Here is a 14,820-nt window from a genome sequence, read left to right as displayed (position 1 = left end):
TGGAAGGGAGAGACTAACAAGGCTCTAGTTTTTAATGTGCAGAGCGTATTCTGTGCATCTCCTGGCATGAGAGGAATGCAGCTTGTTTTGGTGCACAGATGTTTCTGCAATTGCTAGAACCCAGGCAGGATACCTAGAAAGAGTCCCAGGGCTCAAAGGGCCATCACAAAACAGACCATTGCAGCTACAGTCATCAGTTTGTCTAAGATAAAACTGCCAGAAACAAAGGGCCTGAGCTTCCCTGGTTCACAGCTTGGTAAATAGTCTTTAATCCATGACTGAATTGGCGTGGCTGCATTAAAGGCAGTGTTTTCTGATGGGCTTGGAAACTGGATGCTGGAGTGAGTGCTTTGTATTTTCAATAAGCTCTGAGGATTTTTCTGTTGTAAAAGCACAGCGTATGTTACTCATTAAACCTCTTTAACTCTTGAACTCGCCTTTGCCAGCAGTTGTGCTTTCTGATTATATATTCTCTTAGGGGAATGCTTTGCTCTCCAGCACGTGGTGCTGAGGAGCCTGGATCCAGATGTGTGACAAGGACTCACGTTAACTACAATATGAATAACACAGAAGTGTGTTACAAAGAAATCAGTCTAATCCACAGCTATTTTTGTTCTTGCTGCCTGTGGCTTTGTCAACATCAGTAATGACTGTGTACAGAGCTCCACAAAACACAGGGATTTAAAGGCTGTCCCGCTGTGTCGCGTTGGGTTTCAGTGGATTCCTTAATGAACGAGTCAGGTTCTATATATGCAAAATAATGTTTGGCTTCTAATGGCCAAATTGACATTGGAACTTCAGAGCTAAGCTTTCTTTGTGCTTCCAAAGGGCAGGTTTGGTCCCAGCAGCCAGAATTCAGTTCGTAACTCCCTGACATCAGAGTCCAGCCGCATTGCTTTGCAGGGAGCAAATGTGAATGGAAATAAGAACCGCTGGTTTTCCATGTCAGCCTCAGCAAGTGTGGAGCCTGTATTTATGTAGAGCATGTGGGCAGTTTGACCGTGTAAAACTGAGCATATAGACAGGTGGTTGTAAGACCAGGGCCCTGAGCACTAAAAATAAAGAACATGTCTGCAGAGTATCAAAGGGGATATTGTGGAGTGAATGGACATCATCATTATGCATGTGCATGCTCTAAAATAAGCCCAGGCTTAAGAACTTGACTTCAGGTTAAAAAATGTCCTTTTAGTCATCTCTTTCTCAATCATCTTTCCAAATCGGGATTCGAACCAACGTTACATATGGCATTCCTGAGCTCTTCAGCGTGACTTCTATTTCTGTGGGTTTATTTTTGGTCGAGAGAAATCTGATATTGTGACCTACATTTCCTGATTGGAGACAGCGAGGAATAATAACTCTACCTGTGATTTCTTTCATGCTTTTGCTGAAAGGCTTTGTTTTACAATACATTTTCCAGATACATGAGATAACAAGGTAAGGAAGTAAATGCAGATAGTAATTAGAAATACTCTCGTGTTCTTCAGGATCATTTAATGAAGTGCTCTGCTCCTGGTGCTATGAATCATCTTTGCTCTTGATCCGTATGGGATTTGTTGTACACGTGGTCTGATGTGACCAAGCTGCCAGACTTTTCAAATGCAAACATTGATGCTGTTTAGGTCATGCTTTGGTCTATCAGATGTTGCCCATCATTAGTTCTGGGTTTCATTTCATTAGCCCTACATGTCATGTAGGGACAGGACAAAGGGGAAATGGCTTTAACCTGCCAGAGGGGAGACTGAGATGAGCTCTTAGGCAGAAGCTCTTCTCTGTGAGCGTGCTGAGGCGCTGGCACAGGGTGCCCAGAGAAGCTGTGGCTGCCCCATCCCTGGCAGTGATGGACACAGGGGCTTGGAGCAAGCCGCTCTAGGGGAAGTGGTCTCCATGGCAGGGGTTGGGACTGGAGGAGCTTTAAGGTCCCTTCAGCCTGATCCATTCCATGATTAAAACCTTGAGTTATTACTGTCTGAGCAACATCTTGCTATCTCCTCTATTCAAAACCACCCTCAGGAGTTGTAAACACATTGACATGAGTCTTCCCAGAGCTCCAGCCAGTGAGGTCTGGCATTACAGATGCCCAGGTGTGTTTGTCCTGCTTTGGATTGAGCGTGCATGGGTCACGCATAGCTTCCCCATCACAAACTGGTCATGCACGAATACAGACACGGCTGCTCCGGCTCTGCCTCAGTATCTGTGCTGCTGCAGCCACAGGGGTTTGGGAGTGAAGTCTGGCACTGATTTCTGACAGTGATGTCCGGGGGGGGGGGGAAATAGGTCAGCAAGAATGAAAGGTGCTGACAAGCATATAATAGCTAGAGATTGTTAAAGGGGAAAAACCAGTCTGAAGACAGCTTCCCAGGTAAGCAAGCCGTGGTGCCTGTGGTTTCCCAGGCAGCCAAGGAGGGCGAAATAACAGGAAGACACGAGCAGGCTGTGGCAGAACTGGGGACCAGTTTGGGAATTTAGATTTCCTAACACTGCCTTCCTTGAAGGGACACTGGGCAAAGGGAAACGCGGCTGTGTGAGCAGGCTTGTTGCTTGGAAAACTGCTCTTTGGAGTTACACACCCCAGTTGTGAGTAGGTTGAGGATGCGGAGAGGGCACCTTTATGTGCCAGCTCCAGTTAGTTGGACTTCAGCTCTTCATTTCTGTGATTTAAGGATGAAAAGTTGCACCATAGAAAGCAGGGCTACTGGGGAGTCAGACACTGAAGTGGCAGCTTGTCTCTGAAGCATTATCTCTGCATGTATCCTCTGCAGCCGAGGTTAGGCTGGCGTTGCCTTTCACGAGGCAAGTGGGAACAGGTATCACAGCAAGAAACATCTGTGCAAAGTGCCCCGATTCACCAGCTGCGAGCACGTGTGCAGTGCAGCTGTGAGGAAGGGGACTTCTGAACCACTGATGTGCTGTGCTCAGGCAAATCACTGGCGTCATCAAAACAGCCTTTATGGCACGTGTGAGGCATTGGATTGACCTCTTCCCTAGAATAAGCTCCAATTGCTCCTGGCAGGCTCTCAGGACCTGCTGCTCTCACTGTTCTTTCCATTTTCCAAGGCTGGGTTTTAAGTTTCTGCCTGACTTCTCCAGTATCTGGATGCTCAGCAGTGAGCCTGAGCAGCAGCCAAAAGCCTCACTGTAAGCAGTGGAGAAGGGCAGAGCAGGATCTGAGTCTTCTCTCCAGAAATGACGGAGATCTTGATGTAACTTGCACCCGAGTTCCTTGTGGCTGAAAAGAGTTCTTACGTAGCATCAAAGTACCCACACACACATAAACTGGCACCTTAAAGGAAGGAGATGGCACTAGAATCCTGAAAATGCTTTTCATCTGGGAGCTTTTCCTACTGAAAATGGCTCTGGAAGTAGGTGGCTCCTCCTTCCTGTACAAGCATTTTATTTCCTATTTTGACACTGACTCTGTTCTTGTTTTCAGTGTAGGAGCTGTAGCTCTTCTGCCCACTTGTAAGTGCAACTGGTATGGGTAATGGTGTGAGAGAAGGTCGAGTGGATTTCCAGCGGCAGGATGTGGAGCCGGTTCCATCAACCTTACCAGAGGTAAGGGCAGGAGGTGGTTGGGTGTGAGAGAAGAGCTGCGGGGCTGTGGTCTGAAGGGAGGACCTCAATGGGATTTGAGTCCTGAAGGAGCTGCAGTGTATGTGCAAGCCACCAAAAGTATGACTTTTGCTCTCTCTGAGCATAGCCAAGCAATTCCAGCCCTCTGGGAAGAGCTGGCAGGCAGGCAGGGCTGTGTTCATGGGTCAAGGTTATGTCTTGTTATGTCTTCAGTGGCAGAGCTGGGAAGGGAGGCATAAGCTTGGCTTTCCCTGCTCTTGGTAGACTCTAGCTAGCAACACTGGGAGAGAAGGTGACACTGAACCTTGATCTGATTTAGACTAAAACTCAGGCTGAAGTTCACACGTGCCTTTGCATAGCTGCCCTTGTGTTTAGCACCAGACAGGCAGGGATTGGAAGGGAAAATTGAACTGAACCACGTCTTTTGGTAATAAACATTAACTTTCTAGTTGTGAAGCATTCTGAAGAAAGAAAAATGTGGACTCCTCCACCCAAATACACGACCTATCACAAGTTTACATTCTTAAGTCTTGTCTCAACTTGTCTTACAGTCTCTAACCTTCATGGTGTTACATTTCAAGTGATTTACTTGCTTTCTGCCCATGTGTTAGGAGAAGAAAGCAGCTTTATCAGTATGAGCTGTGGCATGAATGTCAATAACAAACCACTGCCGTTCCATTTATCATGGTAGGAAACCTGTCTTGGTTTATTCTGAGGATCTTGAGAACAGTGTGGAAATAGGGCTTGTGTGTTAGTGGAAGGGTTGGAAAGGCGCTTTCCTTCTTTCCATGCCTAAATCATGAGGAGGTAGCAGCTTAGCTTTTGGAGACGTCAACAGGGATGTCCTGGCTTCAGCTGTACGACAATAGTACAAGAGATGACAGCCCTTGGAACGTTCCATCTCAGCAGACAGGTCCAACCTTTGTGCTTCGTGAGCTGACCAGGACTTTACTGTGCTTGAAATTTTGAAGAGACTTTGGACCCAAGCTTTTGAGAGGGGGGTAAATGCTGCAGCAGAAGTAAAATCTCACAGCTTTTGCTTAGGCTTGACTGTGTCCCACTGAACAATGCCTTGTTCCAGGAAACCCGGGAGAAAAAGAAAGTGCTCAACTCCCTGATGTCTGGTGCATTGGCTGGTGCTGTTGCTAAAACTGCAGTAGCTCCACTGGACAGGACAAAAATCATGTTTCAAGGTGAGTCCTGATGGCTTTTGCAGAATGCTCTTCCTTTATTGTTGGCAGAATCCAAAAGAGCTCCTCTGACCTGCTCAGCCTATTCCCTGGTGCTTCGCCCTCCTTCAGGCTGCAGAGACCTGGCAGGATGCAGACAGAATAGTGACATTGCCACAGTAAATTGAGTCTCAAAAGCTACTGCTTGGTTCTTGCTAGGATTATTGCAGGTGTCAGTCAGCTCTGTGTCTGGCCCATCCTACTGGATCCAAGTCTCATGGTACTCAGCAGGAGTTTTGATTTTTCAGTGTAACACAGATGCACGCGCTGCTGCTTAGTGATGGTGCCAGTGGATGTTGGCTGGTTTTGTGTTCTTCTACATCAGGGAGACTTTTGGAGCACAGAGTTTATAGACAGTGTAAAGTCAGTGCTTGAGGGGTGATTGGTAATGCTCTGGGTGTGTGTGTCTATTCAGCTTGGAGAAATAAGGTGTGGAGGGGCCAGGAGTGGTAGAAGGAGATGGGGTGACACTGGAGGGAGGTAATTGAGCTGTTTGAGTTTCTTGCTGAAGGCTGAATGCCAGGCTCTGCCTGCTCAAATGTATGCAGGATTTTCTACTAAGAGGTGCATTGGATTGCAGCTGAGTTGTTTTTGGTTAGAGGTGAACTTAATGAGGAGAAGCACTGCACAGGCATTCAGGCTGCCATACCTGGCTTTGTGTTACAAAGCCCTTTCTGGAACCTGCAAAGTGTGTCACTGCAAATGAAATGCATCTAATTGGAATAGAAAATTCTCACATGTTTCTTGGGATTTGGGATTCAGCCCCGTCATGGGCTCTGCTCAGTTCCCTGTTGCAGTGCAGGATCTGTCAGCCACACTAATTGTCCCAAAGGGAAGAGTGCAGACTGTTAATACAGTAGACACTTGGTGAAGCCAAGAATTTTAAATCTGGTTGACATCCCAGATTAAATGAATTGGGTAGGTTTTAATCTAATCCCTGGATGACATTTAATTTTGAATTGACTTTCATTTGACATGGTTTTCATCCTCCACGTAGCAGGGGCTGAGGTTTGGAATAGCAGGGATAGAGATCAGGGAGTTGAAGCTGTAGAGAGCTAAAGCCTGGGCTGGCTGCAGGCTGGGATTGCATCTGTGACCAGATGCTTGGGCAGCAGTGAGTACGTGCTGTGCTTCCTCATCAGAACAAACACTGTAGGTCATCTGAGGTTGGAAATGGATCAGAGGTGAGATGGAAGCTGCAGAACTGGGGTGAGTCAACAGCTGTCCATATAAATCACCTTTAATTTGCACAGGGCCTGCATTTATAGAAAGACCTGTTTGGTTTGGCCTGTTAACCTCGCTGCAAAGGAGAAGATTAAAATGTGCCCTGTCTGACCAATTCCTTAGCATCTAATGGGTTTCTTAGTTTCTTGCTGTCCTAAAGGATTTTATTCTGGGGCCTCTTCCCTGCCTGTGAAGTGGGAAAGCATCTTGGGCCATGTGAGTGTAGGAAGGTTGTCCCTTGAACTAGAGACTGAAGAATTCCCCTGTGGGAGAGGGAAGACAGCTCTCTTCCATTGTGGGGCCAGTTGCGATTGGTTATTGAGGTGGTGGTGTTATTAAAAACATTGAATTGCAGAAAGGAGCAGTGTGGTGAAAACGTATTTGCATGTGATGCTTGATACACTTGAGAGGTTACAAATCTCAAACGAGTTTGAAAGCATCTGCAATAGACACTTAATTGGAACCATGTTTCATTAGTGCTGCTGCTCGCGTTTTAGCCTGGGCTTCCTTCCTGCGGGAGGAGCGTTACAAAACGGAGCTGCTGGATGCCAAAGAAATGCTGCTTCCAAATGCCTGGTGTGTTACATGGCTAAAGAGACGCTGTCAGTTTGAATGGAGGCAAGAAAAGAACCCCAGTGTTGAGTTTTGCTGGGGTGAAACCATTTCTGCGTGGAGCCTCCCTAAACAGACCAGTTCTTTGCTGGATTCTGGCATTGGTCTGGAACCAGGGCATGGGAATGCTCGACTAAAAGAAATGGTCAGTGCTGCTCTGATTTTTATGTGTTATTTTCTTGATGTATTCATTTATTTTTAGTGCTTGAAGTGTGGCATAAACTGAGCATTGTCATAACAGTAGGTGGAAAAATGTATGGATGTGCTAAAGAACCGGGGAGTGCTTACCAGTGGAAAGTCATTGTTTATTATAAAGAATCTCTATTTCCTCTTGCATTAATTCTTTTGCTTCTATTTATATGCCTTAGATAAAACGCCTGTATGGTTTATTTGATCCATCTAAATGTATTGCAAGAACTAATGCTCATTTTTTCTTTTTAGTGTCTTCAAAAAGATTTTCTGCCAAGGTGAGGTGATGTGTCTGTCTCCTGTTGACCTGAAGGGTTTGAGTAATGGTAGTAATAGCCCTAACAGCAGCTTTTGTTTGTATTTATTTCCCTTTCTTGCTTGGCTCTTAGTAGCAGCACTCACAGTGAAAGAGCACAGAGGGGGGAACTGGAAACAGTATTTGTAATAGTCCTGAGGCCATTGCTCTCTTATGTTCATGTTTAGTCCAGTGCCTCGCACAGAGGGGCCTTGGTTCCTCCTTCATGCTCCAGGTTCTACCTGTGCCTTTGGTTTGTCAGCCCTTTTCCTCTCCTGCCTGCTCTCTTTCCCCCAGCCCCCCTGGAGTTGTTGCCAAGTGTGGAGGGACTTTGAATTTAGGAGCTGATCGCTATCACGGCTTGCTGAATGTTTCATGGCATGCACGTTCCAGCTGTCCCGTGTGTGCTGTGCTCATAGGTGTAATCCAAATGGTTCTGCCTTTCACTAAGGGGATTAATTTGGGTTGAGAAGAGGTTTGCACAAGAAGCACTCCAGCTCTGTGCCTTGCCTGTGGAGAGAAAATGAAGACGTCTTGAACCTAAACCTCTTGTCTTCATGACTGGTTCTTTTTTGCTTTGATGTATCTGATGCAGTCTCCCCAGAGAAGATGTTTTAGTTGCAAACACAAACAGCTGATACCAGCTTACCGTGGTTGGGGTGGGAAGGAGGATTTGGAGAGGTTAAGCTATACGGTCACCTTTTCTTCCACTATTGTTTGGTCTCATCCTTATCATGATCTCCCTTGTCTGACCTTTGATCCATTGCCTGCAGGAAGCCTACAGGCTGATTTATCGCACCTACCTCAATGAAGGCCTCTGGAGTCTCTGGAGGGGGAACTCAGCCACCATGGTCCGTGTGATCCCTTATGCTGCCATTCAGTTCTGTGCACACGAAGAGTACAAGCAGCTCCTGGGGAGTTACTACGGCTTCCAGGGAAAGTAAGATGCAGCGTGGCTTTGATCCTGGCTGAGCAGGATGGAGCAGTCTGTGGGCCCATAGACTGGAGGGAGGGAGGGAGCACATTGCTCAGTGGCTTTGCAGAACAGGGTGTGTGTGAGGGGCCTGAGCAAAGGGCTGGGCTTCTAGTCTTGCACAGGGGAGATCTTTGTGAGAAGAAGACCCCATCTTCTAGAGGCATGAGCAAGAAGTGGCCTAGACATTGAGTTAGCACTTCCCTGTGCTGAGAGTGGGCAGACAAAACAAAAAGAGCTTTTCTTTGCAGGAGAAGCAACAAGAATTCAGCCTTGCGCTGCTGAGCCATGTGCGTGGTCTCAGTCTCTTGCTTTTGGGCATGTAATGTCTGAGACACCTCAAGTCAGGCTTTTTGTCCTCAACAAAGATATTCTGTAAGCCTCTGTCTTGCTGTCTGTGGCAAACCACAGCTGCTTCATCCCCAACCCACCCAACTCTCTTCAGTGAACAGGCAGGGAAGGGATTCGGTAGCAGGTAGAGTAGAGCCCTGCTCAAAAGCCACGTAGTATTTCCATCTCCAGGTGATCTGTTTGGTCTCTTCTCTCACCTTACTTTAGAGCGCTGACACCCTTCCCTCGATTCATTGCTGGCTCTCTGGCAGGCACAACGGCTGCCATGTTAACCTACCCTTTGGATATGGTCCGTGCTCGAATGGCTGTCACGCCGAAGGAGATGTAAGTGCCTAACGAAAGCAAGTACAAGCACCACGAACAATCGCAGCACTTTCTTTTAAGGTCAGATGACTTTATTCCCATTTTCTGGGTCACTTCTTGCTCAGAGCCTTTGGTGTAATAAACCTCTTACTGCTGGGGTCTGAGCACTGATTAAATGACCGGAGCCCTGGTTAGTCCAGGGACTGGAAGGAGATCGATACTAAAAGACCTCACAAGTAAAACCTGTGGGGGTTGTCCTTTAGGAGGCCAACTGGCAGGATACCTCCAGAAGAGCTCCAACAGATAGGACAGCATGTTGTGATAGGGCAATGGGAGAGCTGGTGACAGGCTTCTCCCTTTGCAGACAGGCTTCTGAAATCCCTTCTGAGCTGTTGGATGAGCTCAGAGCCCAGAATTAATTAATTGTTGATCCTTCAGAAAGTCCTGTTGGAAATGTTCCTGGTGTGTGCAGTCACTAACGAGCGCAGGTTTGCTTTTCCTGTGTCCATGTGCTAGGTACAGCAATATTGTTCATGTCTTTATCCGAATATCCCGAGAGGAAGGATTGAAGACATTGTACAGGGGATTTACACCAACCATCATTGGAGTGATTCCATATGCTGGGCTTAGCTTCTTCACCTATGAGACACTGAAGAAACTACATGCAGGTAAAGGCAACTTGCTCTGCTTTCAAATGAAATGCTGTAGGCTTTTGGCCCATTTGAGATGTTTGAATTCTGTGGTACAAGGCCTTTTCTGCCTTGAAGCCTATTGCAAAGTTCTAGAATCATAGAATAGTTTGGGTTGGAAGGGACCTTCAGAGGGCATCTAGTGCAGCCTCCCTGCAATGAGCAGGGACATCTTCAACTAGATCAGGTCGCCCAGAACAACTGTGCTCGTGGAGCTTTGTGCCTCCGTCTTTCCAGTTCCAGACTGTGAAGAAGGCAAGCTGCAGAGAAGCAGGATCTATCTTGCAGAGGAGCAAGAGGGTGCAAGTCCTGGGTGCAGAAGGACTTGGTTCCATACCAAGTCAGCTAACAGCCAGTCCCAGGAGCTCTGGCACTCAGTGCTCTCTTTGGCTCTCCACGCACTTGACCCTAACCATGTGTTTTCTTCTAAGAAGCTCTGTAAATGCTGCTCCTTTCTCTTTCCCAGATCACAGTGGGAAGTTGCAGCCATCGCCCCCGGAGCGCCTCTTGTTTGGTGCCTGTGCAGGTTTGATTGGCCAGTCAGCATCTTACCCCCTGGACGTGGTTCGCCGGCGGATGCAGACGGCGGGGGTCATGGGACACACGTACAGTTCCATCCTTCTCACCATGCAGGAGATTATAAGAGAAGAGGGACTAATCCGTGGCTTGTACAAAGGACTCAGCATGAACTGGGTCAAAGGTCCAATTGCAGTGGGAATAAGCTTCACAACCTTTGACCTGATGCAGATCCTTCTCCGTAAATTACAGCACGGCTCTAATGTTGAAAGGTAGTAGCTTAATCCCCACAGCCCTTGCTGGGGAAAAGTACAGCACGTGTAGAAAGAGCAATGCTAGCCTTCCCTCACCTCATACCTGCTCTCCTGCAGCTGAGAACTCACCTTTACTTGTTTGTTATTTTCTGTTGTTGGATTTTCTTCTTTTTAATGAGCCTCTGAGTTACTTGGAAACCTCAACCTGAAACTAATGCTTTCCTAAGCAAACTTCTTCCTCGAATTCTGCAGCACCGAGTCCTCTGCAGTAGCTGCCTCACCCTTCTGGTTCACTCTGTGATACCAGGAGTGGAGCCTCTCAAACAAAACCGTGCTGCTGCTGGCTCCTCACCTGGGTCTCTGTGGGCAGATGAAGCGGTGCATGATGAAAGAGAGGACTCGGTGCTGGTGGAATGAAGCCCTGAATCTGGGAAGTGACTGCTCTTCCCAGTAGGCAGTTCTTAGTTATTGAACATGTGCTAGCTGGTGGCAGTCTGCCAAGTGCAATATTCCAGCTCGTTTGTAGGGAATTCCAGATTCCTCTGACCTGTAAACATGAGTCTCCATAAAACAGGACAGAGCAGGATTTAACAGGTCCAGGTCACGTCCAGAACATAAGAAGTTCAGTGTGGGCTCTGGCTGGAAACACTATCCTTTTTCAAACGTTCTCATTTCTGAGTTGAGTTGCATAAAATATCCCTTGCTCCAGCATCCCTCTGAGATTACCAAAGACAGAGGCCAGCAGGAGAGGGAAATTCTGAGCAGTTTTGGAAATCAAATCCTCATGTTTGTCAGTGTTGAGGAGGGGCTGTGCCTGGATTCACAGACTGGATTGAATTGACCTGCAGTAGTGCTTTCAGGCTCCCCAAGCCTTTCTGTTGTGGTTATGGTCTTAAAGGCAGCGTTTTCTGAGGGATTTGGCAAACTGTAATGTTGATGCACTAGAAAAGGAAGTGTTACAGACTTGAAATTTCAGCAGTTTTATCCTGCAGTATTATTGCTGCTGCTTTATGCAAGAACAAACGTCAGGGAGATGCAGATCCAGCGATCCTGAGAGGCTCTTCACGTCCGGTGAACGTGGCCTGGCAGTTGGCTCTAGCTGCTGGTCCTGCTTTGGAACAACTCTGTTGTCTTATGGTGCCTGCTGTGTAGGTTGTGTCCCCTCTGTTCATTAGTCCATGCCTAAGCCCACTTGTTTTTATTCCTAGGGTTCTTCTGGACCAACTGGGTCCTTGAGAGCATGGGAGTACCCAAGCCAGTATTGACCCTTCAGAAATGATAACCTAGTGCCAATCATTTCCAGCTGCAATCTGAAAATGAATGGTAAAGAACCTTCCAGTGTTTCTATTTGAGATCAGTTTTCAGGGAAATGGAGATTTTTGGGGGTGGTTTTGGTTTATGTTCCATTCCTAGGTGAAATATGGAGTGTAACAAAGGTCACAGCAAACTTCAGACCTCTCTGAGAATCAGATGACATAAGCTAAGATTAAAAATCCCTTTCCAGCTGACACAGCCCACAATGTATTAAAGAAAACTAAGGTGTCATTTAAAAGCTGTCCTTTTCTGGTGTATTTTAGCTGTTGTAGTTTGAGCCTTGTGTCTTTATTAATGGGACTGGAGGTAATTGCACAATTGGTAGAAGTAGCTTTCTCCTTCCTTTTGCATTTGCACTTGTTCTTTGGAGCATAACTTGCTTCTAATGCCAAATATTTCCCCAGGAATCGAGCACCTACGCTTCCAGTTTGTGGACGTGGCAGAAAACCAGTGTACTGAGGTATTAGCATGTGTGGTGTTCCCAGAACACGTGGGATCAATCATGCTTTAATGCTCACGGATAAGCAGGGTATTAACCTCAGTGATTTCTGCCTCCTAGCCCACAAATGATGATTGCTGTTGTGAAACTGCAGTCACTGATTTACCTTGTGATTAATGTCAGGTGTTGCTGTTTTCAGAGTCTTTAGAGCCAATGGCCATGAAATCTGAACAGTTTTTGCTCCCGTTGCTAGGGGAAGATGATCAGCTGTTCTCTTTGGGTGAAGTTTTGTTTAGTCCTATGCAAGAGCTCTGATTTCTTTTCTCCAATGGAGAAGCCAATTACTTCTGCTCTTGTGTTTATCTTGTCTGGCCCAGTGAGGAAATCCTGAGGCAGTTGTATCCTACCACAGAAGGGAGGTACAGACCAGCACCCGGGTGTGCCAGCGGTTGACTCTGCGTGTGTATGTGGCTGACTGTGTGCACAATCTGTGCCAAGCTCTCTCTCAGCTTGGAGGCTGCTGGTTCAAAGCACAGTCCTTCCTGCCCAGCTGATGGGTACTGTATGAAGACAAGAGGAAGGTGAACTGTGGCATCCGAGCTGGAGTGAGCTCCTTTGCTCCACAGTATGGTAGGTCATCTCAGAGGCAAGTGCAGCAGTGCTTGTTGTAGGAGATGATGAGCATCGCTGAACCTCTGTGGCAACAGAGGTGGCTTAATTCCTCCTGGGTCCTGGCAGAGCAAGGATTTACACTGGATGACTTGCCTCTTGTTTGGGACTGAACGGGAGGGCAGATCTGCACGAGGTATCTTCTGCTGTGTCAGGAGTACAGGAACAGGGGCCTGTGGAGGAGGCAGCTTCTGCTGAGCCCAGCATCGCCCACCATGGTGCAGGCAGCTCATCGAGAGCATGGGGACTCTCAGCTGAGAAACAAGACCTGAAGCACAGCCAGGCTTGAAGCGTTGGGCTCAGTTGTTCCTGAATGAACCCCTGGTTTTAATTCAGTGGAGTCGTAGCCAAACACGTTTGCCCAAGTTCTGCAGGCTGAGGGGTGGTTCAGAGGCACATCTCTGAATTCGGTCTGTGCTGGGTTTGGTGCTTTTGTTTCTTGGGGGAGGAGTGTTCAGAGTAACTGTGTGTTATTGCATTGAGTTCTTTCAAATAGCGTTGGGTTTGGTTTTACTTTTATGTTCCCTCTCTGATTTGAATGTAGGAAAGGAGAAACAGTGTTCCCTTCCCCTCTCCTAATCCCTGCATGAATTGAGACATGTTCCAGATCTCTCCGGGGCCTCAGTGAGGGCCCGAGGAGTTTTGGGCATGCTGATTTGGAAAGGAGGTGGGAGGGGAGGGTGGGTGCTGGCCAGAAAGATCCGTTGCCTTTAGCTCTGAGAGAGGTCTAACAGGAATATTCTCTAGTTGTTCTCTTTAGAACTTTATTACCACAAATTCTCTAATGTTTCATTTTATTCTTCTCAAGTACCTTGCTTTTATTTCCAAGTCATGTTTCTCTTTGTTCCTTAATGTGTTACTGCCAAACATTAACTTGTGCATTTATTGTTCCCCCTCTGCTCTCCCTCCCTCCCTGCTTCTGCACCTTTAGTCCCGCACGAGCACTTGGGAGAAAATCAGGTCCAATGAAATGCACCCAAAATGACAAATTGCAGCTTTGGTAAAGATGCCCAAACAGCCCAGCTCAGCTTCCCCCTCACAGGCAAGGGGTGCTTGCCTGTGGAGACAAGAAGTCAAAGGCACAAAGTGATGGGGCAGAAGGTTTTGTTTGAAAGGATCTCGAGCGCCTTGTCCAGTCCCAGCGCCTTCGCTTTCCCTCCACGAGCTGTGAAATGCTGCTGCCCCTTCGCATTCCCTCTCTCGGTACCTCCAGTGATGCCCTCGTGCTCTGTGGAAGTGGCTGCTTGCTGTGTACGAGGCTTGGGGAGAGCTCATCCTTCTGGGGGGCTCCAGGGGTCCCTTGGGGAACTTGGATGAGTGAGAGGTGGGATCTGAGCTGGCTTCTTGCGAGCCTGCTTGCCTTGTGCAGACCCCTGCCAGCGTCCCAGGAAGCCAGAGCTGCCCATGAGCTGGCTGCTGGTTGGCAGGATGGAGAGAGGAATTGCAGCCTCCTGGGGCATAAAGTCACTGGGAGCCATGAGCTGGGTTGTGTGGCGGAGCTTTGGTACGCTGGGGGAGCTCTCCAAAAGCAGCTTCAGAGCTTCTGTGTTAAGACAATGGTACTTTGTGAACTTCCTGCCACCTCCTGCCTAGAAGGACTGCAGTCTTCACCCTTTAGTGTCTTTAACACAGGAGCAGATGAGGCATGAAACAAAGCTTGAGCACTGTGGCAACCCCAAGTGAGTCTGGTGCCAGCCTTGGGCGGGCAGGAGGAGGGGGGAATGCAGTGGGACACTTCCCACATCAGTTCCTCAGTGCCTGGCTGGGTCCTTGAGCCCTGCAGGGAGCCAGGACGTATGTTATGGACCCTCCTTACCTGGCTTGGTAAACCCAGCTTCCTACAGAACAGCTGGGTTTCTTCTTGTAGGGGCTGATTCCTCCCGTTCTCCCCATGTGAGGCAGGTTTCCCAGCACTGCTCACTGTGTGGTCTATGCATATATCAGCACAAACACTCTTCGTTTGCCTTTTGTCCTTGCCATCCCTGCGTGTGTGTGAGCGTGTGGGTCGATTTTGACTGCTTTTTCTTGGATCTGGAGTTCTATTTTATTGCAGTGAAGACACTTTGTTATATGATGTTTATATATTTGAAGATTTGTGCCAACAGAGGATGTATATTTAATAAAAAATATATCATTGACTTGGCGGGCTCCTGGGGGATATCTCTCTCCTATTGCGCGTTGCTGGTGCGAGAG

General features: G+C 47.6%; 1 protein-coding gene across 1 annotated transcript; it reads left to right on the top strand.

Annotated features, from left to right (window-relative positions):
* Positions 1 to 3,446: 3,446 nt before the first annotated feature.
* SLC25A42 (solute carrier family 25 member 42) lies at positions 3,447 to 11,757 on the top strand. The gene is made up of 7 exons (XM_057417420.1): positions 3,447 to 3,552; positions 4,652 to 4,763; positions 7,077 to 7,102; positions 7,893 to 8,059; positions 8,651 to 8,767; positions 9,263 to 9,414; positions 9,902 to 11,757. The coding sequence occupies exons 1-7, from the start codon at positions 3,475 to 3,477 to the stop codon at positions 10,225 to 10,227; spliced, it is 978 nt and encodes a 325-aa protein (XP_057273403.1). The 5' UTR covers positions 3,447 to 3,474; the 3' UTR covers positions 10,228 to 11,757.
* Positions 11,758 to 14,820: the final 3,063 nt, after the last annotated feature.

The sequence above is a fragment of the Pezoporus wallicus genome, unplaced genomic scaffold (genome assembly GCF_028554395.1).
Source record: "Pezoporus wallicus isolate ANWC-B61680 ecotype Strahan unplaced genomic scaffold, APGP_CSIRO_Pwel_v1 contig_13865, whole genome shotgun sequence".
In the NCBI taxonomy this organism is placed as follows: domain Eukaryota; kingdom Metazoa; phylum Chordata; class Aves; order Psittaciformes; family Psittacidae; genus Pezoporus; species Pezoporus wallicus.
Note: the sequence above shows the minus strand (reverse complement) of the source record. Positions and strands in the feature narration are given on the sequence as shown.